The sequence below is a fragment of the Arachis hypogaea genome, chromosome 6, assembly GCF_003086295.3.
Source record: "Arachis hypogaea cultivar Tifrunner chromosome 6, arahy.Tifrunner.gnm2.J5K5, whole genome shotgun sequence".
NCBI classification, from domain to species: Eukaryota; Viridiplantae; Streptophyta; class Magnoliopsida; order Fabales; family Fabaceae; genus Arachis; species Arachis hypogaea.
In genome coordinates this window covers 16,570,221-16,597,887 of record NC_092041.1, presented here as the reverse complement: position 1 = coordinate 16,597,887, position 27,667 = coordinate 16,570,221, and the positions used below count along the sequence as shown (strand labels likewise).

The window sequence follows — 27,667 nt, the reverse complement described above, 5'->3', positions numbered from 1 at the left end:
CATCGGCTCGATTATTGTCATTTCTATTCACATGTGTTATTTCAAAGTGTTTGAAATGTTGTGCTAAATATGTTACTTATGCATAATATTGTTCTAAGGAAGGTTCTCGTACTTGGAACACGTCGTTTACTTGTTGAACTACTAGAAGGGAGTCACAGTAGACCATTATGCTTTGTATCTCGCAACCTTTTGCTAGGCGCATACCGGCTATGAGTGCTTCGTACTCGACTTGATTGTTGCTGACCGGAAACATGTACTTTATTGACTGTTCGGTTGAGATTCCTTCTTTGTCCTTAAGGACTATCTCGGCTCCTCCGCCGTATTCATTGGATGCACCATCTACGTACAGCTCCCATTATGGGTATGCGTCTTCGTTTGTTAGTTCTGCCATGAAATCGGCCAGTACTTGTGACTTCAGTGAGCTCCGAGTTTGGTACTCCACATTATATTCTAACAGTTCTCTAGACCATTTGGTTAGTCTTCCAGCCAGGTCGGGCTTTGTTAGCACCTGCCTTAGTGGTTGATTTGTTCGTACTATGATCTTGTGGCTTTGAAAATAATGCCTTAGTCATCTTGCTATGATTACTAAGGCGTAGGCCAGTTTTTCAATGGTCGGATATCGCTTTTCTGTATTTTGCAGAATCTTGCAGATGAAGTATACTGGATATTGCTGCCGACCTGTTCTGTTACAAGCACAGATGAAATTGAATTAGCAGATATTGAAAGATATAAATGTAACGGGTTACCAGGTTTTGGTTTTGCCAACATGAGAGGTGATGATAGTGAAGTTTGTAGTAGGCTTAGAGAAGGGGGTTGAATCTATGCCTCTCTTTTAAGTTGCTGAAATGACCCTTTGAAGCAAACTTTCAATTCTTATTCTGTTTGAACTCAGCAGCAAAAAATTTATGAGATAATTTATTTTTGTCTCATGCAAATATCAGAAAATAGAACAGAGCAAAGAAGAGAGAAGCTGACACCGTCATATATCCTGGTTCAGTTGCCTTGTGCAATGCAACCTACATCTAGTCTCCACCACAAAAGTGGTGGAATTTCCACTATAGTTAAAGTATTACATACACCAATTCCACATGATTGACACAATCCTTTCACACTCAAGTTCTAACCTAACTTGACTTTGGCTATGCTAATACTTAACTCTTCACTCTTAGTGCTAACCCAACTAAGAAAGGGATACCTCACAGGTACTAGATACAAGACAAAGACTTAGCTAAAGAAATCTGAAATAAATTTAGGCTTTTCTCTCAAGTATATCACTCAGCCTCTTTCCACTCATTGGCTTTTACTTGAGCTCTCTCATTTTGCCTTTTCACTCAAGAAATTACAGAAAGATAAACTTTGAAAAGAAAATTACAATCAGTAAAACATGAAGGAGATTGACTCTTCAACAGCCTCTTTGCTATGTGATAAACCAGATTTGCTTAACTCTGATTTAGTTCTTCATTCTGGTGGAATGCTTCTTTGAAAGAAAGCATTATCCAAGTAGATGAACTCTCTCAGAGAAGACTTCTCAGAACATTGAGCTTCAAACCCTGGTTTTTTTCTCCTTATCTCTGAATGAACACAAAATCTTCTTTTTGTATCTCCTTGCATGTTTCTCTTTCCTAGGTCAAACCTTGAGCTTTGTACTTCACCAACTCAGCCGTTCACTTTCTTCCATTTTTACTCAAATTAGGAACTTTGGTTCTGACCTCCTTTGTTGACCGAAGGCCTTAGGACAGCAAACATAAAAAGTCTTTCAATGGTAAACTAAATCTGAGCTATTGAAATGCTACTTGGTCTCCAAGACACATTTTTTACCATAGATACACAACAATGAAGAACAGACTTCATCTTTTTCATGTATCCCAATATGGAGTGGCAGAGAGTTGAAGATAAAGAGAAGAAAACTAGATGCATGTAGAAGGAAATAAAATCACCATTAGCTTCTGACCTTTTCTTGATACAGATTGATGTGGGTTATTAGACTTCTACCTTTTGCTTAACCTTCTCTTTCTTGCTTCTTTGATGAATAGCTTAGAGAAGAAGCTCTCTCTCACTTCTGTGATTTCTGACCAAGAAAGAAAGTGAACGTTGCTTTTGGTGTGAGAGCAAGTTGGATGGATCATCTTGGAGTGATGGATACGGGCTTGGATCGGATCTTGATTTGCATGGTTTGTATGACTCCTTGCTTGATTTTCTTTTGGGCTTCTGTTTATTTGTATCCCACCAGCCTTGTTTTAATTTCATCCATTTGGGCTGCCTTTGTATATCAATTTTGGCCTGCAACACTTTATCATAAATAATTAACATTAGTTAGATAATTGCCCAAAAATAATGTTTGTAATCATTAATTAATTTAGTTAATTTCTTAACTCAACAGATAGTATTTGCTTAAACTCGGTAAATGCGTTTTCTCATTTCTCTGTCCATTCGAACTTTTTTTATTTTCGGAGTGTGTTGAAGAAGTGGTTCGATCTTGTTGCCATTGTTGATAGGAATCTTGATAGTACGACTAGCCTTCCTGTAAGTTGTTGTACCTCTTTGATTGTTGATGCCAACTTCATGTCCAAGATCGCCTTACTTTTGTCAGAGTTTGCCTATATTCCTCTGTGTGTTAACATAAACCCTAAAAATTTGCCTCCTTGAACCCCAAATGCACATTTTTCTGGGTTGAGTTGCATATTGTATTTTCTTAGCTGATCGAACACTTCCTTTAAGTCGGCTAGGTGTTCTTCTTCGGTGTTTGATTTGACCACCATGTCGTCCACGTATACCTCCATGTTCTTTCCGATTTGCTCCTGAAATACTTTGTCCATTAAACGTTGGTAGGTGACTAGGTGGCGCCTGCGTTTTTGAGACCGAATGGCATGACCTTGTAACAAAAGTTGCCCTGGTCAATTATGAAGGCTATTTTTTCTTCGTCAGCTGGGTCCATGAGTATCTGATTGTAGCCTGAATATGCGTCCATAAAGCTTAGTATTTAATAGCCAAAAGTATTGTCTACGAGCTTATCAATGCATGGCAAGGGATTGGAGTCTTTTGGGCATGCTCAGTTCAAGTCAGTGAAGTCCACACACATTCACCATTTTTTCGAGTTCTTTTTTACCATGACAATGTTTGCAAGCCATGACGTGAATTGTATTTCTCTGATGAAACGTGCACTTATCAGTTTTGTGTTTCCTTTGTTGCTGCTTCGGCTCTCTCTTGTTCGAGCTGTCTCTTCTTCTGTTTGACTGACCGAGCTTTAGGGTCCAAAGCCAGTTTGTGGCACATGACTTCGGGATGTATCTCTGGCATGTCGGCTGGGGTCCATGCGAACAAATCGGCATTGGCTCGGAGTAGGTCTGCTACCTGTTGTCTATATCCTGCAGGTAGAGTGGATCCGATGTTAGTGTATTTATTTTTGTCTTCTGTTAATGTTACCTTACTTAAGTCATCTGCCGGTGTGGGCCTTTGTTCATGATCGATCCGTGGGTCTAACTCGGAAAGATCTGGCATGTCACTAGCATTGTAAATTGAGTTTACCCTCCTCACCGGTGCATGCTGTACTTTGAGACCTGCGTTGTAGCACTGTCTTGCTTCTTTCCTGTTCGAGTGGACTGTTGCTATGGTTCCTTTTTCTGAACAAAACTTAACACACAAGTGAATAGTGGAGACTATGGCCCCAAAAGCATTTAAAGATGGTCTTTCCAGAATGATATTATAGGGACTAAAGCAGTCAACAATTAAATATTGAATGTCTAAAGTTTTTGAGTGAGGAGGCTCCACTAAGGTCGTCCTCACCCATACGTAACCTGTCACGGGGATTCTTTCCCCTAAGAATCCGATTAGTTTGCCAGAGGATAGTTGTAACACTTTTTTGTTCAGTTGCATCTTCTTGAAGGTTGATAGAAACATGACGTCGGTGCTGCTTCCTTGGTCTAACAAGACTTTCCGAATTAGGAGGTCTCCATTTGTTACCAAGATGACGACAGGGTCATCGAGGTTAGGAGCTATAGTGTCAAAGTCGTTGCTTGTGAATGTTATGTCAGGGATTCTTAGTGTAGGTACATCAGAGAGTGTCTTGTATTGCACTCTAACATAGTTCGGTAACATATTTTCCTAGTCAAGCTTGTTTCTCCACCGCATGCGAAACCTCCTGAAATATAATTGATGACTTTCCTTGGTGGTTGACTACGCTGCCATTGAGATTTTTCACCGTTTGTCTTCGGGTGTTCTACCTCACCTGAGGTTGATGGATCTTTATGAACTTGTCTGCCGATGTATTTGTCAAGCAATCCTTGTCTTGCCAGCCTTTCTAGCGTGTCTTTAGCTACCACAGATTCATCTGTAGTGTGGTCAAACTTTTGGTGAAAGGCGCAGTGCTTCATTTTGTCGACATACCTTTGATCTTGGTACGTACCTGCTCTGCTTGGCAGCTTTATTAGCTTGTTATGGAGGATTTCTTTGATTATATCCTCCCTCTTGGTATTGAACTTGGTGTATGATCGTACTTTGGTGCAAGTTTGAAGGTTTTTTAGGATCCTTGATTTGGGGCTTGTAGGGTCTGTCCTCCTCCTTTCTGGTTGATGGTCTTTCATTTTTCCGAGTTTCGCGCAACTCTTCTATCTCGATTTGACCGGTGGATTTATCTCGGAATTCTTCCAATGTCTTTAGTTTTGCCACGGCGATGGCTTCTTGGAACTTTCTGGGTCAGAGACCACTCTTGATAGCGTGCAACTGCACTTCTGGGTTAAGGTCAGGGATCTCCATGGCTGCTGTTGTGAAGCGTGTGATGTAGTCTTTCAAGCTTTCGTGCTGCCTTGTTTGATTGTGCTGAGGTAGTTCGAGTCCCTTACATAGATCTTGGATGCTGCGAAATGATTGATGAACATCTTGGCGAACTCATCAAAGCTGGTTATGGACTCTGCAGGCAAATTAGAAAACCATAATAAGGTAGCTCCATCTAAAAAGGTTGGAAAAGATCGACATAGGATGGGATCGGAGTCACTGTTAAGGAACATCATGGATTCAAATTTTATGACATGGACTTTAGGATCTCTGATCCCTTTGTACGGTGTTAAGGTCATAGGGAGTGTAAAATTCTTTGACATTTTGAAGCTCATTATTTCTTCGAAAAACGGGTTCTTTCGTCATCTTCGGTTTTCGGGGGAAATTTCTCCTATTTTTGCGTTGGATTCTGACTGATGCTCTTCGTGTTGATCAGCATTTGTTCTTCTGCCATCTACCTTCTGTTCTCCATTATTCTGCATTGCTGCTAACAGTTCGGTCATCCGCTGATTTTCCGCAAGGAGGGCGGCGTTAGCGGCCATGAGATCGGCATTGGTCCGTGGATGTTGTTGAGTCTCCGAGCGATCAATCATATTTCATGTCCTGTGAAGAAGAAAAAAGAGATACAAGGCAGGTATAATAGATTAAAAATAATGGGATGGGGTAAAGTTGAATCCTTCGACCCCACAGTGGGTGTCAAATGTTCCTGCCCAAGGTTCGGGCCGAGATATAGGTTGGTGGCGGATTCAAGGAGACTTGTTTAACTCTTCTTGCCGAGGAGAGTGCCACCAGTACGAGCCTCGTCCGAGCAGTGGTGAGTACATACAAAAAGGACTCCGATGCTTAAGTTAGTTTCTGTGTAGGAAGAATGTTCTTAAAATAATACTTATTGTGTGTAGTGAATTCTGAATGTGTTGTGGCTATCTGTGTAGCGCTATTTAAGATGAGAGGATACGCTAGTGGTTCCGAGATTCTTAGCTTCATATCCGAGCTTAGTGACGGATTCTTATCCTGAAGATAAACGTCCTGGAATTTGACCTATTATTCTACGTTCTGTTTATTGGACGTGGTCTTTTCGAGGTATAACAACGGCCCAATTTTATGGATATGAATCAATAATTATTATTATTCACGTAATATTATTTACATAAAAAATATATTATTATTATTATATAAAGAATTTATCATAGTCATCTTTAAAAAAATTCAAAAAAATATTACATTAAAAAAATTATATTATCAAATTGATTCACTATTTTTCTATCATATTAAAATAATATTCGAAGAAATTATATTATGAAAAATTATATGTTTGAAAATATTATATAAATTATTATAATTTTTTTTTGTTTATTTAGTGCTATGAATGGATATAAATTATTAAATATATTTTTCAATAATTAAATAATTTAATAGTATCTTTTAGTGATTTATTCTATATAAATAAAAATAAGTAGGAGTGGAACATGTCACCCAAATATTTAAAAAAATAAGAAATAGAAAACGACGGTGAGAATTATCCCAGTTCTAAATTAAACATTTTGTTCAATATGGTTATTAATGTATGTTTAATTTGTTTCTTATCAAAACAAACAACTAACAATAATAATTATAACGGGCCTGCTACACAAACAAGCCTACAAGCATACAAGTTGGCCCAACCCAAATAGAAATCACGTGCATGAAGAGAGATAACATGGCGCGTCAAAATCACGCGCTCAACATTCGAACGGTTACGTATGGCAGACTCTTCCACTTCTTCCACTTCTTCCATTTCTCAAGGCGCTTTCAAAACAACGAAACCCTCCCATTTTCGAGCGAAAATCAAGGTTCAAAATATAGAAATCATAGTTCGAAAACTGCATCAAAACACCATCAAACTCTCTGTGAAGAATCTGAAGAAAAAACAAACCAACAATACTCAACGTAAGTCCATTAAAATACTGTATATTTTACTTTTCTTCTACGTCATTCTTCTAGGGTTTACTATTACTCTTGCTTCTTTGTTACACTGTTCTAAGTTATACGTCGTTCTTCTAAGTTCTACGTCGTTCTACGTTGTTATTCTAAGTTCTCCTGCTATTTTTGTTGATTTTTGGGGGTTTATTCCGTAGATTCGGGGGTGTAAACTGCTTAACCTTGTAATGTGGCTTGATATTGAAGCATGGTTGAGTGATATCTGACTGATATCTATATGGATGTATCTGAATAATATCTATGGGTGTATCTCACTGTAATCAATGGGTGTATCTTGTTGATATCTTTGGGTGTATCTGACTCATATATATGGGTGTATCTTACTGTTATCAATGGGTGTATCTTGTTGATATCTTTGGAGTGTATCTGAATCATATATATGGGTGTATCTTACTGTTATCAATGGGTGTATCTTATTGTTATTAATGGGTGTATCTGAGTCATATATATATGGGTGTATATTACTGATATCTTTGGGTGTATTTTTAGTTTCAGAGAAAATGGCAGCAAGAAACCAAACTAAAGACCTTAAATGTGCCACACATCTCCTGAATGATAAGTTCAGAAACATGACTGAGGAGAAGAAGGCGATTGTGAGGGATCTTGGATTCGGTGGGTTGATGCACATCCCACCACTGAGGGTGGATCACCAACTCTTAAGGGAGCTGGCAAACAACTTCAAACTTGGGGAGAACAGACTGAAGACAGGATATGGTTCTTTCCAAATAACCCCAAAAAAAATAGGTGATGTGCTTGGCATCAATGCAACAGGTAATTAGCTCAAAATTATAGGTGTATATTAAGTTGTTGCTTGGGTGTATATTAACCTGATGGTTGGGTGTATTTGAACCGACTTGGATGCTTTCTTGTCTTCCTTTTTGTAGGAGATCTATTTCCTGAGAAAGTTGACTATAAGAAACTTTCTGATGATGACAAAATAATTTATAGAAGATTTCAGGGTAAGACCCTCAAAAGTCTTACCGATGAAATGATGGAAATCGGCGTTGGCAACGAAGAGGAACGCCTGATGTTCAAGAGGATATTCATCCTCTACATACAGATGGCGTTCCTTTTGCCAACGACGATAAACAAAATATCGCCCGTGCACCTGGCCCTAATTTTTAAGATGGACGGCATATCGGAAAGAAACTGGGGGGGCATGTTTTGACCTTCATGGTCAAGGGCATCACAGACTATCAAGAGAAGAAGAAGAAGGCAATCAATGGCTGCCTCTTCGCCCTGATGATAATCTACTTTCATCTTTCAAAAAACAAAGGCAAGAACAGGGCTGAAAGACCACAAAAGCCATGGATTGCCAACTGGACTAAGGAGCAGTTGGTGGAAAGAATGAATGCAGAAAGAGAGGAAATTTTGGTGAGTAATCATAATAAGTTGGTGTATTTTATTTACCCAAAGGTGCTAACTAAAATATCTCATGTTTCAGGGGATTGTGAAGATGGCAGAGACAAGAGAAAAAATGAGAAAAAAAGAAAAAAAAAAGAAAAAAAAACAAGAAATAAAAAAACAAAAAAAAGGAAGGCGAGCCCAACATCGTCTTCGGAGACAGAAACTACTGACAGTGACACTTCTACCTCTGAGTCTGAGGCTCAAGAAGACTCAGAGGATTCGGGAAGAAAACACCCCGGCAAAAAGGGGAAAAAGTAAGTACCATACTTGGGTGTAATTTCTTTTTCGGTTTGGGTGTATTTTATTTGTCCACGTTGGGTGTATGTATCTTATTAAGCAGGGTGTGTTTCGTTTGCTGCGTTGGGTGTATATTATATATTTAGTTGGGTGTATCTCGTGAATCCATTTGGGTGTATTTTTAGTATGTTCTAAATGACAATTGTTTGCCTTCCAGAATGGACTCAAGAAAAAGAAAGCAGAGGCAAGACGAGTCAGATTCTGATACAGAATCTGAATCTGAACCAAGTGATGAGTAATATCCTGAAATTAATACTCCTTTCTTTTGGCTTCGTTATAAAGATTTCGTGTATTAACTGAAGTGTCTATTATTCACTTATAGGAGCGAAGAATCATCGCCTGCGGAGAAGGAGAAGAAAAAGAAAGAAACAAAAACAACTCCAAAAAAGTAAGCAATTCTTTGGATAAAATTCTGTGATAAAATTAATTTTTTATTTCTGATTGGTACTGTTTTTTTTCCACCCAGAACACAACAAAAAAAGAAAAAAGTTGTTGTGGAGGATTCACCTCCTGAAGAAGATCAATACTTTGACGGGTACAGTACCTCGTAAGCTATACTACGGTCTATCATCGTAATTATTTTTGTTAACGTCTTATTTTATGAATGTAGTGAGAGATATGAAATATCAAGTGACGAACTCGATGAATGGCTAAGGGAAAACGTTGATAAATCTGCTGCAGAGGGGTATGTCTTGCTGGGCTGTGTATTTGAGATTTTGGTGTCTTTTGTTTGCTAATAATTGTATCTTGTTTCGCAGGGAGAACCAAGCTGACCTGCGATCGACAGAAGGTCGCTATGTGTCCTCTGAAACGTAAGAAGCTTTATTATTTAATAAAATCTTATTATCATGATTTGGATGTATTCTGTGAAACAATTTGGGTGTATTTTGTGGATCAAGTTGGGTGTATCTTGTTTACTAAGTTGGATGTATATTTCGTTTGAATAACATGAAATCTGTTTAGACTACCGGCTGTGAACTTGGGAAGTGATGATCCTTCCTCTCAAGGACGCACAGAACAGAGTAGTGTAAACCAGCCGTCTCAGAGCATGTAATTTCTCTTTCAAATAACCGTTACTTTTGTTCTTCTAATAACTTCTACTTCTAATTCTGTATATATTTTTTTTAGAAAAAAAAGCCCTTTATTATTTTATTCAAAAAAAAAGGCAGCAAAAAAAAGCAAAAATTGCAAGTATGTAAGTTCTCAAAAAACAAAGCCCGTCTTCTTTTTGAATTGTTCGGGTGTATTTTTTGATCTTCTTTGGGTGTATTTTAGGTTGACTCTGACTGATTCGAATATGATGGTTGTTAGGGAACAAACGCCGTCGGAAGCGCTTGCAATGTGAGTTTTTCAAGAATATTTCAACCTTATAACTTTATTATTTTCAAATACGTTGTTAACCTTTCATTTTTATTCTTGTTTAGAGTCCCGATCCAGTTTTTTGTGCCGGCATCCCAACAAACAACCACTGACGCAGATTTCGAACCAACCCCTATGCTACAGATTGAAGGGGCTAGAGAAACGTAAGAAAATAGTATTGGGTGTATATTTATTTAGGGTTTGGGTGTATATTTGCTAACAGTTTGGGTATATATTCTTCCTGATTAATTTTGTGTAACTGTGCAGCACTCCTGAAACCCCCAAACAACGTCAAGAAACAACACCCAAGCTTCCCCTAGCTCCAACAAAAATGTAAGTTCATTAGACTAAAATCAATCTTTGCTTATCATCCGTATATTCTTATTCTTACTCTTATTCTTATACATAATGACGCAGTCATCCAGACGCAGAGGACGCTGCTGCCCTGTTGATGATGGCAAGGACAGCAAGCTATGTTCCTAAAACAGATCCGGGGATGCCATCATTCAGCCTCGGATTAACAGATTCAAGCCAGGAGGAGGCGTCAACGCAGGAGACAGAAAGGGAAAAATCTTCAGAAACTGCAACTATGCTAGAACAATTAGACAGTTTGGTCCAAAAATTAGCAAGCAGTGCGGCAAAGGGAAAAGACGAAAGTCCACAAATTCAGAGGGAGACTGGGGGAGAAAGTTCTGCAAAGTTGGAAACTCCTGGGGGAATAAATCAAATTTTGGATGATATGAAACAAAAGTGCTACATCTGGGGACGAGACCGAAGGAAGATGCAAAAGGCGATACTGACGAGTATGAGGAGATATGCACTCTGATTGGCCAAGGAGAATACATTTTGATGAGAACGCACCTTGCATCCCTCCAGGCAAAAAGTGATATAGAATCTCAGGTAATTTTAGACTAACATTAATGTTTTTACACCAAAGTCAACTGCAATGTTTATTAATTTAAAATTGATTTCTAGATTGTATCTGCCATCTGCCTCATCCTAAACCAGAAAAATGAAAAGAGGTTTCAGGAACAAATATACTGTCTCCCCCCCGATATTGTGGTAAGTGTTACTTCTACAAACTTTGGGTGTATTTTATGCATTGATTTGGGTGTATTTTTTAGCTTAGATTGGGTGTAAGTTGTGTATTTTCATGTTTTCATTTCTTGTATTGCAATTCTTGCAGAGCATGGCGCTTTCGGATCACCCAAGGGGGGAATTCATATCCCCGAAAACGAAAAAAGAATTCAGGGTGGAAGCCTACCCGAGCTTCATTCACTTCATAGATAGAAAAAAATTAAGTTTGCATCCATATGTAAGTTTTTGTTTCGTAAATTTGTTAGTACGCTTATTTACTTATATGCCAAATAAAATAACAGACTGTTGAAATGTGGCAATCCTTCAGATTTTTGCTCCTGTTTGCCACTCGGGACATTGGTGGTTATGGCTGATAAATACAAGAAAGCGGAAATGTCAAATACTTGACCCGCTACACAAAAAAGCTCCAAGCGATGAGAGAAAGGACATTAATAAATTCACTGTAAGTTGCCTCTGTCTTCTTTACTTTAATAGATAGGTCTATTTTGAAGGTTGAGTTGGGTGTATATTCCATATTCATTTGGGTGTATCTTGTCCATTCATTCGGGTGTATTACTGATTTGTTTTGGTATTTAAGGGATATGTATTTTCAAGATTGATAACATATGCCGGCGGGAAACCTCTCGAGAAATGCGAGAAGGAGAAGGAAATTAAAGCATCATATGTTAAAATTTCAGGCCAAAAAACAAGGTATAGATTCGTGACTCTGAACCTTAAACTTTCCTAAATGAGATTTGTAATTTATTTTCTTCGTTTTCAGCTATGACTGCGCTATCTATGTAATGAAGTGGCTTGAGTTAATTGAGCCGGAAAACATTAAAAAGGGGAAGTATGAATGGGATAATTGGACACAGGTAACTGTCTTTAGAACTATATAACTCTGTATTACTTTACTGAATTAATATTTCTGTTTAAACATAACATACTTTTTAATTGTAGGAGGAGGTGGACCACTATAGAGTGGAGTATGCTTCCCGAATACTATTCAGTGAGATGAATAAACAGAGAGATCGGGCAATTAGAGAGAGTAGTGCTATAAGGCTGTCGAAGCCATCCTCTGTATTATTGAGTCCGTTTTGTCAGATTAATTCTGCTGATATAGAAACTGGGTAATCCAACTGCTGGGTAGTTTGTAAATTGAACAAATGATGTAAATATTTGCCATTTATCAACAACTTCTATTCGATGTATATTTTTTCCGATAGTTAAACTATCTGTGATGGTAAACTGCCTGTGATGTATTCAAAAGCTGTATAACAGGTGGTAAAATATGAAGAAAAAATAAAGGCATATATAAACGTAAATTATAAACTGTTACACCCAATGCAAGTCTAATAATACACCCGAGGTTGAATAAAAAATACACCCAACTGTCTGTGCTGTATTCAAAATGAATGAATTACATGTACTAAAATATGAAGAAAAACATCAACTGAAATATACGCCCATAACCTGTGAATTTTTACAGCTTTTGTTCTATATGTATCTATATATGTGTCTATATGTAAATTGTCAATTAACAAAAATACACCCAAAAGAAACAGAGCTTTTACACCCATACTCTTTATAACTATACACCCAAAGAGTTATCCCCTGCTGCTTGTACCCTGAGCTGATAATTTATAACTTGTCCCTGATATTGGCTGCAATTTGAATGTGCCACTGATGCAGCATCAAACAGGTTTATCTGAATATAACATTCCCGCATTAGCTAAACTATTAACTAGAAAAATAAACTCAATCGCCACAAATTTAAAGAACATTACATTTACCTCGCTTAAAACTTTCGTCTTCTTCTTCTTTGTGGCATTTGCAATCTGTTTCTCGAGCTTTGAACCTAGCCTGTTTTTTGGACGTCCTCTTGTTCGAATCCTTGGCGGGCTTTGAAGCTCGTTAACGGATTCCAAGTTGGCGTCTTCGTGGGATAAAGAAGATGTCCCCTTCCTTTTGGCTTTTAATGCTTCCATCTCGGCCATGACATTATCGTACGCACGGTGCAGAATTGCAGTCAGCTCCTCCGATTCGGAGGCAAATTCGCAAATATTTTGCGAACGAAAAACCAATTGGTCGAACCTCTTGCTTCTTGGCTCCATTAGTGGCTCGTCGTGGCTGCTCTTGATGTGTGTGTGTTGCCTCTTTACCTTCTTGCTCCATCGTTCCAGTATGTATCTAGGGGACACTTGGCTTACTTGTTCGAAGCTTAACACGCTTAGTGCGTGACGGCACAGTATCCCTCTCGACTCGAATAATAAGCATTGGCATTTTACCTCGGCTGCAACTGAGTCGTAGGTAACCGCGAACCTGTCGAATATTGAGCTGGAAACTTGTTCTCCGACTTCGTATACTGAATAGCCTAGAGCGGAATTCTTTAATCTGGTGATGCAATTCGCCTTTCCTCTGAATTGGGCTTGGACTTCCCTAAACTTTGCCTGAGTGTACGCATCTTGAAACTGAGCTTCGATGGAGGATTTGGTTGCACACGGTATGACCGTATGAAAATCTGCAGCATCTGATTCTCTCTCTGCTTGCTCCCTGCTTCCGAGGCAATTATCGTACTGTTTGACGAACTGAATGAGCGAGCTGTTCCGGGTGATGTACTTGTTAAAAAATGAATGCATGCTCTCGCTCCTTTGTGTGCTTCTCATCCCTGCCCAAAAGTGGTGGTCCAGATAGATAGGAACCCATATGTGACGGTCTTCGTACAGATCTGCATAATACACCCAAACACACACTGTAAAATACACCCGAGAGATCGTACAATTTACACCTCTGCTGCAGATTTTAAAAACACATTACCTGAAAGCCACTTGTTGTCCGCAAGACCAAAATTCACCAGAAAATCGTTCCAATTCCTATCGAATAAGTCTTTGCTATGAGAGTTCCAAACAACATGGCTCATTTGTTGTTCGATATCGGCATGTCCCTTGTACCCGTTTAATTTGCTTGGAATCTTCTTCATGATGTGCCAAATACACCAGCGGTGAACTGTTGTTGGCATACAGGCCTCTAAAGCCCTTTTCATTGATGCGCACTGATCGGTGAGATACCCTTTCGGAGCGTTTCCTCCCATGCAACGAAGCCAGCATTGAAATAACCATTTGAATGATTCAATTTCTTCGTTCTTCATCAAAGAGCATCCGAGAAGTGTTGACTGACCGTGGTGATTCACCCCGACAAAAGAACCACAGACCAAATTATACCTGAAACGAATTACCATGGTCCAGAATGCAAAATCATTAGGTACACCCTAACAAGTGCTTCGAATACACCCAATGACACAGCCAATATACACCTCTGCTGCGGATTCATAAAAATAAATTAATTTAGCATCATAAGCAGGGACAGTTTGTTACCTGTTTGTATTGTAGGTGGTGTCGAATGAAATGATGTCTCCGAAATACACAAAGGCGGCTCTGCTTCTTGCGTCGGCCCAAAAAGCCAGCTTAATCAATTGATCCTCCTCGAGTTCGAGCTCAAAAAAGAAATTCGGATTCTTCTCTTTCATTCTTAAGAAATATTACTCGAATTCCTTTGCATCTTCTTGTTCGGAAACATTCCGCACTTCCCTGGTAATGTAATTCCTCACGTCTTTTTCGATAAAATTTAACTCGCGGTGACTCCCGGCAGCCGCAACAAATGATTGGTAGGTTTTGCTTGGTCTGATACCGGCCTCCCCGTTATTCTCTATCGTACGACGAATGGACATGCTTAGTTCCCTGTGCTGTTTGAGCATCTCTGCTTTGCTTGGACAGCAGGGGTGTGAATGATCCAGCACAACCTTTGAAATGATCCAAGAACCGGCATCCTTCAATGTGTGTATATAAATTCTTGCAGGACAGTTTAAACCGGCTGTCGGATTGGTCTTCTCGGTTGGAGATATTTTAGATTTCTATTTTCCCTCTCTGCTACATGTAATCAGTTGATTCTTAATCTCGTTTCCCTTCCTATTTGTGCACCGAACTCTTGTAGAGAAACCTGCAGCCTTGGCGTAGTTCCTGTAAAATTTTCCGGCATATTCAAGGGTGGTAAAGGTCATTCCGACCTTCGGAACAAGCTCGTCATCAACAACCGAGAGAGGCTGCACAATACACCGTGTCAGAACTGTGAATACACCCATATATATGATATAAATACACCCAATCATGTCTAATATGATACACCCGAACCGAAACAACTCAACTACAGAATGACCTTTAAAGCCATAAACTGTCAATACACAGGCTGCAGAATACACCATGTCAAAAACTAAAAACACACCCAATCATGTCTGATAAAATACACCTGAACAACAACAACTCAATTAAAAATAACAAAAAATCAGTAAAGTGTATATACACCCACACTTATAGCTAAAATACACCCAAAGAAGAATTGATCTACACCCGAGCGTCTGCTATAAATTCCAGGTAATTAAACAATGTTCAGCAATTTTTAAACTACACAATGCTATACAAATTACTGTAAATCAAACCTCAGGAACTTCGTTAGATTCAAATTCATAATCCACATTGCCTGGATTCAGCACACAATCTGAGCTTGAAGGATCCATTATCTTCAAAACGAGTTCAAACTTTGATTTCAGAAAACAACAAATCAAAAGAGAAAACGAAGCTCAAGTTGCAGAGAGAGAAAAAGATAACGTAAACGAAGAACATACCAGTGAGAAAAGAAGAGGAAAAGATCGATGGAGAAGAATGAGGGAAGACGCGCGAGAAGAAGAACAACCAAATCTCAAAATAACGAAAACGAAAAAGGAAACAAATATTTTAAATTTGGAAGTTAGATATACGCGGGATATTATATAGCGCGTGTAATCAACGTACGTGGAGGAGCGCGTATTTTAAATTTATTGTTTAATAAACTTGTAAAGCATACAAGCCCTAATGGCTTGTATGCAAAGCTTTTCCGTAATTATAATAGTGTATGTTTAATTTGTCCTCCGGTCTATATTACTTAATTATTAAAAAAATGAAAAATGAAAGGCGGCGATTATGTTTATAAAAAATATCAGAATTATTTATGGCACAATTTTTTTAAAAAAATTATTGCTTTTACGTTTTTTAAATTATGTTATTTTTATAGTTATGTAAATTTTAATTTATTTATTAGGTATATTTTAAAAAAATCAAAGATAATAACTAAAATAGATATTCTCTCTCATGAATTCAATTATTATATTAAATGCATTAGTTGTATATTATTTATTATGTATGTTTAATCTCATTTATCGAAACTAATCTAATGGTTATAATCATATTCTCACATTCTCATATAAAAATGTCATTTTCATATGATACATCCGTTGTATATATATATTCTATAATAAAGACTACTCTGATAAAGATATTTAAGATATATTTTTTTAAAGATATTTTTCTATTAATTAAAATTTAATATATATAATCGATTAAATTATATTATTTTTGTCAAAATGAAATTTAACAAATTAATTCAGCAAAAAATTTGGTAAATTAAACCTTAAATCGATCTAAATTAATATTCTTTTTTATAGAAAATGATTACAATAATTTTATTATAAAAAAATACTAAAATATTCTTATTATATATATTTTTTAAATTTAAAAACTCTAAATTCTAACCTTAATAAGAATATTTTAGTCATTCTTTAAAATAGAGATATTGTAAACTTTTTAATAAAAAAATATTAATTTAGATCGATTCAAAGTGTAACATCAATTTTTTGGCCAAATCAATTTATCTGATTTAATTTTAATAAAAATAACATAGTTTAATAAATTATATGTATTAAATTTTAATTATTTAAAAATATCTTTAAAAAAGACGTTTTAAGCGTCTTTATTTAAGTAGCTCACATTCTTAATATCTTTTAAAGAATATCTTTTAATTTAACAGATCAATGACTAATTTATCGTAAATTTAAATTCTATTTAAAAATCTATGGCTGATCAATGGATTATTGTATGTGACTGACTTGACCATCCGATCAATTATATATATATATATATATATATATATATATATATATATATATATATATATATATATATATATATATATATATATCTTTTAATTTCTCACTCTGGAACGTACTCAACTTGCTCTAACTTGGTAGGAGCAAGACCCGGATCCTTCAAAATAATTTCCAGATCCTCAAACTGGGCCTTTAAATAGGCCCGCAAGAATGCAACAACCAATCCAGCCACTGTCTTCCTCATCAACTCCCTGGGGTGCACACCATTCTTACACAAACACTTTGATATCACTCCATCAATGATCCCAGGAATATCATCATCCAACATGTCCATGTGACCATATTCTTTGGCAACAAAATGTGCACAAGGTGGCCTGCACTCTCTGTAGAACTCCTCATGGTTCACACCATCAGGTGCACATGCCATCATTGTAAAGCTATTGGGCTCTGGGCCTAGCCCAGTTCCAATCACCAAAACTGGTATCCCCAAATTAAAGGACCTGGGCTCATATGTGAGGATATGAGGAAGTGTTTGACAGATTTTGCATTTGCTTAGGCCTGCCACAGGGTCTATGCCTATGAGCACTGAAAACTTGAGCTTTGTTTGGACATAACCAAGTGCCACGGCAAAAGCAGTTTTTCCACCTCTGCTATGGCCCGCTAGAACCAGGCTATCCAATTGGGCTTCCACGCTTTCAGGAAGCAAAGGTTGAAGGCCCTCAGCTATCCAATCCACAATACTCCCAGCCCATTTTACTTCGCTGGGCCCCAACGTAGGTATGCCTGCTGAAAACTAATTCACAAGTGTACACCAAAAAAAAATAAAATAATAATTCACAAGTGTAATTCAATATCAGAATACATATCAAGCTTCTCTAAAAATTTTAAAAAAATATAAAATAATAAAATAATATTCTAATAATTCTTATATAAAATTAATGAAAAAAATGAAATTTAGATGAACTAACTAAAACTCATTATATTACTTTTCAACGAAATATAACGTGTTTACTTATAACGAATCACAATTCAGAATTTTGTAAGAATTAGTAGAGCATGAAGTTTTCTTATATACGAATTTTTTTTAGTAAATTATTATTTCTACCCACAAAAGTTGAAAACGCTAATATATCTACTCATAAAAAAAGAAAATTACCATTTGTACCCATGAAATATGGGTTTCGCACAACAAAATTATTCAAACACTAAAAAATTACCTAAAATCTCTAAATTACCCTTATCTTCACCACCACACCACCTCCTTCACTCAATCACCTTTCTAACCCTAACCCTCTACATCCAGCCACCACCCCCTCTTTCCCTTTCTAATCTCAAATTCCACCGCCACCCCTTTGCATATCTGCAGCAGCTCCTGCGCCGTCGAAGCTCGGGGACGCGCCACCTTCTTCCGCGGGCTCACCAGCGCCAGCTTCCGCTTCCACTCCACTTTGAAGGAAATGTCTGGGATCGATCCGCGCTTTGGAACCACCCGCCACGTAGAGATTATAGCCTCAGATATAGAAAGAAAATGTTCCAATGGCCACGGTGGCTTGAACTTCTTGCTGATCCTGCGCATGGCGCCGTTAAGAATCAGACCGTTGCACGGCTTCCCGGATGAGACATTTTCCGGCGAGTTGCGGTGGCAGAGAGTAATTAATAGCATGATTGCGCCGCCGAAAGATTCGGAAGGAAGGAAAAGAAGGATCGAAGCAAGAGCAGAATTCGTCGAAGAAGGCGATGCAGTCGTCGATGACAGGGTTGATGTCAGGGATGTGGGCGACGAGGCCGTCAGAGAAGCCGTGGCCCTGATAGTCAATGGCGTAGGTGGCGAATCCGGCCTTGGCGAAGTAGATGGCGGTGAGCTGGAGGAACTAGCTGGATTCGCCGGTAAATCCGTGAACGAGGACAAGAGTTCCGGTGACGGTTGCGGGGGGTAGCGGGAGTCACCATTGAGTGAAGAACTTGAGGGGTGGTGGTGGATGAAGGGAGTGGTGGTGGAATTTGAGATTAGAAAGGAAAAGAGGGGTGGTAGCTGGGTGAAGAGGATTAGGGTTAGAAAGGTGATTGGGTGAAGGAGGTGGTGTGGTGGCGAAGATAAGGGTAATTTAGAGATTTTAGGTAATTTTTTAGTGTTTGGATAATTTTATTGTTCGAAACCCATATTTCATAGGTACAAATGATAATTTCCTTTTTATATAGGTAGATATATCAGCGTTTTTAATTTTCATGGATAAAAATAATAGTTTATTCCATAATCTTTAGTCTTTATTTTGTTTTCTTCTTGTTTTGTAGTTTAATAATTAAGAGGAAACTCACACCGAAAGAAATCTGACTAATTTTCATAATTAAGATATTTTTCTCCTAAATATAACTTTCATCAAATTAGTAATTTCTCTTAACTTTCACTTTATCATTTGTTTATAAAGCACACCAGAAATGCTTGTATACAAGTATACAACTACTTAAGCATTGTAGTTTTATTTAAAAAAACAAAAATTAAGCTTGATAAAAGGTTCTTTTAGAAGCAATGTTTTTGTGACGATATGCAATTAAGTATTGGTGAAAATTCAGATATGATTGTCTTTATATGAAGTTGATAATAAAAAATTATTATATTTTAATTTAATTAAATATGTCAAATTATTTTATCATTTTTAGTTATTAACTTCACACGAACATAAATGCACATGAATCTACACTTTAAGTATTTAATAAAAAAAATAGATAAATTATCATACATAAACAAGTTAATACTTAAAGTGGTCTTTAAATTTGTAGTTGAATCTCAATGTCGTCCCTAAACTTAAAACGATTTTAAATTTGTCCTTCAACTTAAGTGACAAAATAATGAAGATAGAGATCACGCTAGAAGCCACACTATACTGATAAATTTTGGTGCCCAAATAAAATATAAACAATGTACTTTAGGGTATTTTGAGGAGTTTTAATTATATCATTATTTTGTCACTGAAAAATATATTAAAAATGACTATTGTTAAGTTAAGAGACAATTTTAAGTTTAAAAACAACATTAAATTCGAGGCAAATTCAAAAACCACCTTAAGTAGTTAAGTATTAACTCTACATAAACACGTACATTTTAGCAAGAGAGAGATATTTATATACGAACCAGCTGAGGAGCAACAAGTATGAAACCATGTGAAGCAATGAGACCTAGGAGCTTAGAGTAGCAGGTGTTTCGAAGGCAGAAGCCATGACAGAACAATATCACAGGGTATGTTCCTGGTACGGTTGGAGATAAAAGTAGCAACGGTTTTGGGGATGAATCAACATTCACATTCTGCCAATGGATTTTTCCTTCTTCGAAAACATTTGTGGCCATCACACCAAGAACAACAAGGATAAGATTATTAGGAGGGACAAACTCATATATATTGCTGTTACTTTGGAACAAAGCATGGTGTAATCAACTTGCACTCATCGTCAAATATGTGGCTGCAATAATCTTGTCTTATATGTTATGATTTACCTAAGATATTTTAGGGGAAAAGAAATAATTTTTTATTGGGTTAATAATTAAATTAATTTTTAAAAGATAAATTATTTTTAAAATTCATCCTTAAATTTTTTTAATTAAATTAGTCTTTTACAAATTACGAATTAATTATATTCCTCTAATAATATAAATGAAATAATTGAATAAAGAAAGATCTCACATAATCATATCTTTTTTCATTACATAGAACATACAATACATAAAATATATGTACTTTTATATAAGCAATGCTTCCTACTAAAATAATAATTTATAAATCACAAATTAATTTTATAATGATCACCATTTTATGATTTGGCTTTATGAATCATCTTTCAACTTATATTCATGTAGTTTTTATAATCTTCTAATTTCAATTCAATTTGATTTTGAATTTTTTCAATGTTGTAGAATGTTGTAGTTGTACTATTCTCTTGAATGTTCTTCAAAAATCTTCAAGCTTCTAATATGTTAGCTTCTAGCAATATCTAGCCAATTGATGATTATTGTATTCAACTCAAACTTTGCTTCTTCAATTCTTTAATCATGTTTCATGAAAATTCTAATCCATGCAAGTTGATAGATAGCAGAAGAAGTTTGTAGAATCTTGGTGATGAACCATGAACTTGTAACCACTTTGAATTCAAATTGAATTTTGCCTTTGACTTTTTTAAACTTTTGTTACTTGCATACCTCTTGATTTAATTTTCTAACATTGCCTCCCTTGAATCAAGCTTGCAAATGGTTAGTACAAGACTCCTCCATAAATCTGCTAAGCAAACCAACTCCAAACACAATATCTGGTCTAGTCACAGTCAAGTACCTTAGACTTCCAATCAAGCTTTTGTAATATGTAGGATTTACCGTTCTTCCTTTATCTTCTCTCAACGATTTGAACTTCTCTTCGATTGGAGTAGAAACTGGCTTTGAATGCTCCATCTGAAATTTCTTCAAAATATCATTTGCATATTTCTTTTGAGAAATGAAAATTCCATCATTTCTTTGAACCACTTCAATGCCAAGAAAGTAAGACATCAAGCCCATATCCGTCATTTCAAAGTGCTTTATCATAGCCTCCTTGAATTCTGCAATTATCTTTAAATTGTTCCCAGTAAAGATCAAATCATCAACATAAAGACACACGATCAAGATATCTCCATTTTCAACGAACTTGATATAAAGAGTATGCTCAAATGGACATCTTCTAAAACCATTCTCAATGCTATAAGAATCAATCTTCTTGTACCATGCTCTTGGTGCTTGCTTTAACCCGTACAAAGCTTTCTTCAATTTATAAATTTTATCTTCTTTTCCAAGAACTTCATATCCTACAGGTTGCTCAACATACACTTCTTCTTCTAAAGTGCCATTTAGAAATGTAGACTTAACATCCATTTGATGTATCTTCCACTTATTTTGAGCCGAGCGTGAAATAATCATATGAATAGTGTCTAATCTAGCAACAGGAGCAAATACTTCAAAGTAGTCGATACCTGGTTTTTGTTTGTATCCTTTTGCAACTAATCTTGCTTTGAAATGATCAACTTCACCACTAGGTTTGTACTTAGTCTTGTAAACCCACTTTACTCCAATTGGCTTCTTATCTGCTGGTAAATCTGTCAGCTCCCATGTGTCATTCTTCTCAATGGCATGAATCTTCTCATCCATTTCTTTCTTCCAATTGTTGTCTTTAAAGGCTTCTTCAAAGTTCAACGGCTCACAATCTGAAAATAGAGCAAAATTTATGATTTCTTCATCGGACGGATCGTTGTCATTGCCAACTTCATAATCTGCTAATCTAGCAGGTAATCTCCTCTCTCTTTGAGGTCTTCTAGATGATTCTGGTTGTTCGGTTGTGTCCGGTTGTCTTTCTTCTTCATCATCACATGTATTTGAAATTACAATCGGATGCTTTTCTGTCTTTGTGTCCCAGTCCCACATGGCTTTCTCGTCAAATGTCACGTCTCTGCTGATGATTACTTTCTTTGTTTCTGGATTGTACAACTTATATGCTTTTGAGTCTGTTCTATAGCCAACAAAGATACACTTCTCGCCTTTGTCATTTAACTTCTTTCTTAATTGATCTGGTACATGGGCATAAGCGATACACCCAAAGACTCTGAAATGATGAATGGAAGGCCGCTTTTCACTCCAAGCTTCCTCTGGAGTTTTATCACGAACACTCTTTTTTGGACACCTATTTAAAATATGAACTGCTGTTGCGACTGCTTCTGTCCAAAACTTTTTAGGCATTTATTTTGACTTGAGCATGCATCTGACCATATCCATGATGGTTCTATTCTTTTTTTCAACAACTCCATTTTGTTGAGGAGTGTATCTAGTTGTTAGTTGGTGTTGAATTCCGTGTTGCTTAAAGTATTCTGAACATGCAAGATATTCTATTTCTCTATCTGTTCTGAGAATTTTGATTTTACAGCCACTTTGTTTTTCAACAAACGCCTTGAATGTCTTAAAGACATCACATGCTTCTGATTTTTGCTTCAGAAAGTATACCCATGTATATCTACTAAGATCATCAATAAAAATGATAAAGTACCTGCTACCACCATTACTTGGAACTTCTACAGAATAGAGATCTGAATGCACAATTTCAAGTAATCTTCTAGCTCTCCAAGATTTTTCTGTAGGGAATGGATCTCTGTGCTTCTTTTTCAGTTGACAAATATCACAAACACAATTAGGAATATGAATCCGTGGTAGACCAGAAACAAGTCCTTTTCTTGACAGGTATTTTAGGCCAGAAAAATGAAAGTGCCCAAACTGCATATGCCACAACCAGTTATCATCAAGTATCACAAAACTCATGCAAGAGGGATTAACATGTTGAATTTTTAACGGAAACATTCTGTTTGAAGTCATCTTTGCTTTATCAATGAACCTTCCATTGTCGTCAAATACAGTGCAATATCTACGATAAGTTATCATCTTATATCCCTTCTCAGATAATTGCCCCATACTCAGTAAATTGTAATAAAGTTCAAGAGCATAGAAAACATCAGAAATATAACTTAGAGAACCATCTTTCAATCTAATTGGTATGTGTCCTTTTCCTTCAATAGGGATTTTTGTACTATTACCAAACTTCAATAATAGTTTAACTGAATCATCTAATGAAGAAAATAACTCCTCTCTACCAGACATATGATTACTGCAAGCATTATCCAAGTACCATATATTTTCATCTTTAGCACATGAATTACTTGTAAAAAATAAAGTCTGAGTACCCAGATTGTCATCAGTATTTTGATGCTGATTTTCTGCAATGTGTGCTTGATTATTATTCATCACTTTGAATCTGTAATCTGCTGCTTTGTGTCCATACTTTCCACAATGAAAACAGTTGAAATTAGTTCTTTCCTGATAAAAATTACCTCGACCTCTTCCTTGGTTGACAGGCCTGAAATTCGTTCCACCTCTTCCTTGATTAGGTGGTGTAAAATTGTTATAACTTCCTTGGTTGTAATTGCCACGACCTCTACCTCTGAAATTTTCTCTGCATCTACTTTGAAAATTGAAACCACGACCTTGTCTTTCTTGTGTACGGCTTAATTCTGCAACATTGTTGAAATTCACTCGGCTTTCTAGGGCTTCCTCGGTTGATTTTTCTGATTTCTCCAGTATTCTACTGATGTAGCTTTCCATGGTTCCTTGCAACTCTGCAATCATCATGATATCCATATTGTGTAATTCTAGTATCGTAGTCACCACATGGTCATACTTCATTGGCATGGTGCGAAGAATTTTCTACACTACTTTGTTATCAGGCATATCTTCTCCATAGACTCTCATCTTATTGACAAGATCTGTAACACGAGTAAAATATTGCTCAACAATTTCTGAGCTCGACATCTCGTACCTTTCATATTCTATTCTTAAAGACTGTAGCTTTACTTTCTAAGCTTTATCTACGCCTTTGTATGACAGTTTCAATGTGTTCCATGCTTCCTTTGCACTTTTGGCATTTGTTATTTTGCCAAACACCGTATAATCTACTCCATGATAAATTTGAGATAGCGCCAATTGATCTCCCCTTTGTTGGGTAGCATATGCTCTTTCTTGCAAACCCGGTTCAATGAAATTTCATAGGTTCTGGGCCTTTAAATGGGTAGACATCAAAGTCTCTCAATAACTATAATCATGTTTTTCATCTAACTTGGGACCGGACCACACAATATTAAAAGTGTTTGCCATACCGACTCTATGAATAAACAACTATGTGAGAACTCTCTCACACCTCGCAAACTCTCAAACACCAGGCGCTGAATTAACCAGCTCTGATACCAAATGTAAATATAATACCCACACTTCAATTGACCCTAGGATCACTCACTCATATAAATAATGCTATCATATTTTTCATCTATCAACTTCACCGACAATAAATAATTTAATTTGATTACTTTCATGTCTTTTTTTGTTAAAAAGACAAATAAAAACACCTTAGCTGAATGTTTTAATGATGCCAACTTTGTTAACTACTCTAAATAATATAATTCAGGTTATTGTGAAAACTTTTTGTTATAATCAATGGCATTAGAATTTTTATACTGAAAATTTTTATTTTTATTTTGAGAATATTCGCTTAATAGCTATTGTCTTTTTTTTTTCATTTTCCTTTTTCTTTAAAATGTAAAGTTTTGCTTAGTAAAAAATCAGTAACAATAATGGGACTAATAATTTCATATGTAATTACTATAGTAAATATGGATTTAACTAAAAAAATTAAAATTTATTTTTTGATAATAATAAAAAAATATTCCACAAATAATAAATTTATACAAATTTAGTATTTGTAAGAATATTTTTTTAACAATAATGATAATAAATTAATAATAGCAAATTAAAGGTATATCTCTTGATATTTGCTAAAACTTGACTCTTTTATTTCTAAGATTTAAATAAAAATATACCTTGCAGTCTTGCATTTTATAACAGATAGCATTAAACAATTTTAGAAATATCACACTAAACTTTTCTTCAATAGAGATAAATGTAAATTTTAACCTAATAATACACTAGTTTATCTTGTATGATTGATTTGTGAACGTCTAAACTTTTTGTTAGTTCAGCACGTATTAGAGATTTTATTCTACTTGATATAATACAAAATTCTTAATTCATATTTGAGAATATGCAACAACTCATTAGCTAGCGACAATACTTTAGATAGAATTTAATACCACGACAGATTAGTTTTTAGTCTGTCACACCGAAGAATACCGTGAAAAAAAAAAAACTTGATCATTATTTTTTCCTGAAAAAATGAGATTTTGAACTAGGCAATAATAACCAAGAAAAGCAATTTTAATTTTCAAAGAATTGGCCGGACCAAAAAAAAAAGTTTTGAAGTGGCTCAAAAGACAATTCAAGCCCCATACACGATCTTAGAATCTTGCATTGTCGGATATGATGTCAAGTTGTATATTTTTATTGGTTAATAACTTAATTGATTAAGTTTTTTGTTTTAATATCTTTAAAAAGAATAACTTCTAGTGGACCACATTTTTTTATTCTCTTTAATGTTGCATTGATTAGAGTAGTTATTAGAAAATTAACTGTAAGATGAAAAAGTAAATATACAAATACAAATTCTTCTACCAAATTCTATTTTATTCTTTTAAGGAAAAAAGAAAGAGAGATTTTTTGAGTATGCAATAATAAGAAAAAAATATTGTATTCATATAAAAAATTAATTATTAAATCAGTTAATATATATTTATATAGTTTAATTCATTTTAAATATATATTTTATACTAATAATTAAATATTTAATATAATTGATAAAAAAATAATCACGCTAAAATAACGATATAAATTTGAAAAATAATATGATATGAAGTAACAAATTAGTATTTGAAAGTATAATTAAGAATTTAAATTAAAAGCTTGAAAGTTGAGAATGAAGTTTAAAAAATATTTTTTATTATTAATTATTAGATATAAAATACAAGGTATAGATTGATATATTTTTTATTTTTAAACACTACTCAAAACATTTTAATCCTTAAAGTTAATTCAAATATTAGTTTATACAATCTTCTGAAATATAAATTATTTTAAGCATTCAGTATTAAGGTCCGTTTGAAAAATTTTAGAAGTAACTTTTTTTAATTTTTGATTCATGAAAAGTAGTAGTATTAATGTCTGGTGTAATTTTTAAAATTAAATTGCAACTTTTTAAGAAGCTATTTAGGAGCTTATAGAGGAGTTAAAAAAATGACTTTTCTCATAATACTTCTACTTTTCATCACATTTCTATAAAATAAGCACTTTTAGAGTTAAAAATTCAAACACAAAATAATTTATTTATAAGTTACTTTTAACAGAGTCATTTATTATTTAAGTTATTTTATCAAAAAGAGCAAATTAAGTTGGTTACCCAAAATAGGCCTAAGTCCAACACATTTAATCCAATAGACTAATACTATATTTTTATTCAATATTTTTAAATATTACTAATTAACTATTTGTAAAAAAATAATAAATTACGCTAACTTTTTAATATTGCTCAATAAATAACTTAGCATGAGATGTTTAGTTTTTATGATAATCAACAATAAACAATCAATATTCTCGATAAACCAACAAATTTTAAATATAAATAAAATTTCCAAGCGTAAGCTCCTTGACATTGGATTTAATTTGACTATATTTTAAATTTACAATACTTGCAAATATTGTATTATCATATTAATCACCATAAATAATTTTTCTCCACGGGAGAAATTTTAAATAGGATTGATGGATTTTTTAATTTAAATTCGCAATATTTATCAAAGTGAGTAATATTTTTTTAGAGCAACTCCAATTATAATAATAAAGGAAGGGTCTGTTCTGATACATGGAGAAAAAAAAGACCATTCGAATAAATAAAAAGTGAAGAGTCCCTTCACTAACTTCGAAGCTAAGAGTCGTTTTAAAGAGGAATTTCAATAGCCAACAATAATTTTTTGCCATATAATAAGCTATTAAAAAAATTTAAAAAAATATTTATATTTTATTACATTACATATATATTTATATTAAGTAATTTTGTAATTTCACATATTATAATTTGTTAAATAATTAAATTATAATTAATTTATTAATAATTATAGTAACTAATTATATTAAATAATTATATTTTTATTTAATTAATAATTTATATTAATTAAATATATTAGTTATTTAAATTATAATTAATATAAATAATTATAAAAAATAATATTAAATATTTTTTATATTTTTATATTAAATTATAATTAATTGAATTTATTTACATGAAAAAATAAATTTAATTTTTATACATT

General features: G+C 34.9%; 3 protein-coding genes and 1 pseudogene across 4 annotated transcripts; all 4 read right to left on the bottom strand.

The window, feature by feature from the left end:
• Positions 1 to 3,165: 3,165 nt before the first annotated feature.
• LOC140173620 (uncharacterized) lies at positions 3,166 to 4,095 on the bottom strand. The gene has a single exon (XM_072198114.1). The coding sequence runs from the start codon at positions 4,093 to 4,095 to the stop codon at positions 3,166 to 3,168; it is 930 nt and encodes a 309-aa protein (XP_072054215.1).
• An 8,082-nt stretch (positions 4,096 to 12,177) lies between these two features.
• On the bottom strand, positions 12,178 to 15,704 carry LOC140173429 (protein FAR-RED IMPAIRED RESPONSE 1-like). Of its 2 annotated transcripts, XM_072196806.1 has the most exons (6): positions 15,566 to 15,704; positions 15,380 to 15,460; positions 14,262 to 14,986; positions 13,705 to 14,108; positions 12,681 to 13,615; positions 12,178 to 12,595 (listed from the first exon to the last, which is right to left on the bottom strand). In XM_072196806.1, the coding sequence occupies exons 3-6, from the start codon at positions 14,411 to 14,413 to the stop codon at positions 12,479 to 12,481; spliced, it is 1,608 nt and encodes a 535-aa protein (XP_072052907.1). In that variant the 5' UTR covers positions 14,414 to 14,986; positions 15,380 to 15,460; positions 15,566 to 15,704; the 3' UTR covers positions 12,178 to 12,478. The 2 variants fall into 2 exon arrangements, with proteins under 2 accessions (XP_072052907.1, XP_072052906.1); XM_072196805.1 differs by lacking the exon at positions 15,566 to 15,704 and having other exon boundaries at positions 15,380 to 15,507.
• A 446-nt stretch (positions 15,705 to 16,150) lies between these two features.
• On the bottom strand, positions 16,151 to 20,279 carry LOC112696243 (chlorophyllase-1). Its single transcript, XM_025748893.2, has 2 exons — positions 19,992 to 20,279; positions 16,151 to 17,654 (listed from the first exon to the last, which is right to left on the bottom strand). Exons 1-2 carry the CDS (start codon positions 20,202 to 20,204, stop codon positions 16,965 to 16,967), a joined length of 903 nt encoding a protein of 300 aa, XP_025604678.1. The 5' UTR covers positions 20,205 to 20,279; the 3' UTR covers positions 16,151 to 16,964.
• LOC140173428 (caffeoylshikimate esterase-like) lies at positions 17,978 to 18,798 on the bottom strand (annotated as a pseudogene).
• Positions 20,280 to 27,667: the final 7,388 nt, after the last annotated feature.

What these genes read in the sequence shown, in the direction of transcription:
- LOC140173620 (XM_072198114.1), bottom strand. Translation starts at nt 4,095, where the DNA reads ATGTTACCGAACTATGTTAGAGTGCAATACAAGACACTCTCTGATGTA.
- LOC140173429 (XM_072196806.1), bottom strand. Translation starts at nt 14,413, where the DNA reads ATGAAAGAGAAGAATCCGAATTTCTTTTTTGAGCTCGAACTCGAGGAG. An exon ending in GGACAACAAGTGGCTTTCAG is followed by an intron (nt 13,616 to 13,704) that starts GTAATGTGTTTT and finishes TGTATTATGCAG; the next exon opens with ATCTGTACGAAGACCGTCAC. An exon ending in AGACGAAAGTTTTAAGCGAG is followed by an intron (nt 12,596 to 12,680) that starts GTAAATGTAATG and finishes TGTTATATTCAG; the next exon opens with ATAAACCTGTTTGATGCTGC.
- LOC112696243 (XM_025748893.2), bottom strand. Translation starts at nt 20,204, where the DNA reads ATGGCCACAAATGTTTTCGAAGAAGGAAAAATCCATTGGCAGAATGTG. An exon ending in TACTTGTTGCTCCTCAGCTG is followed by an intron (nt 17,655 to 19,991) that starts GTTCGTATATAA and finishes CTTGTGAATTAG; the next exon opens with TTTTCAGCAGGCATACCTAC.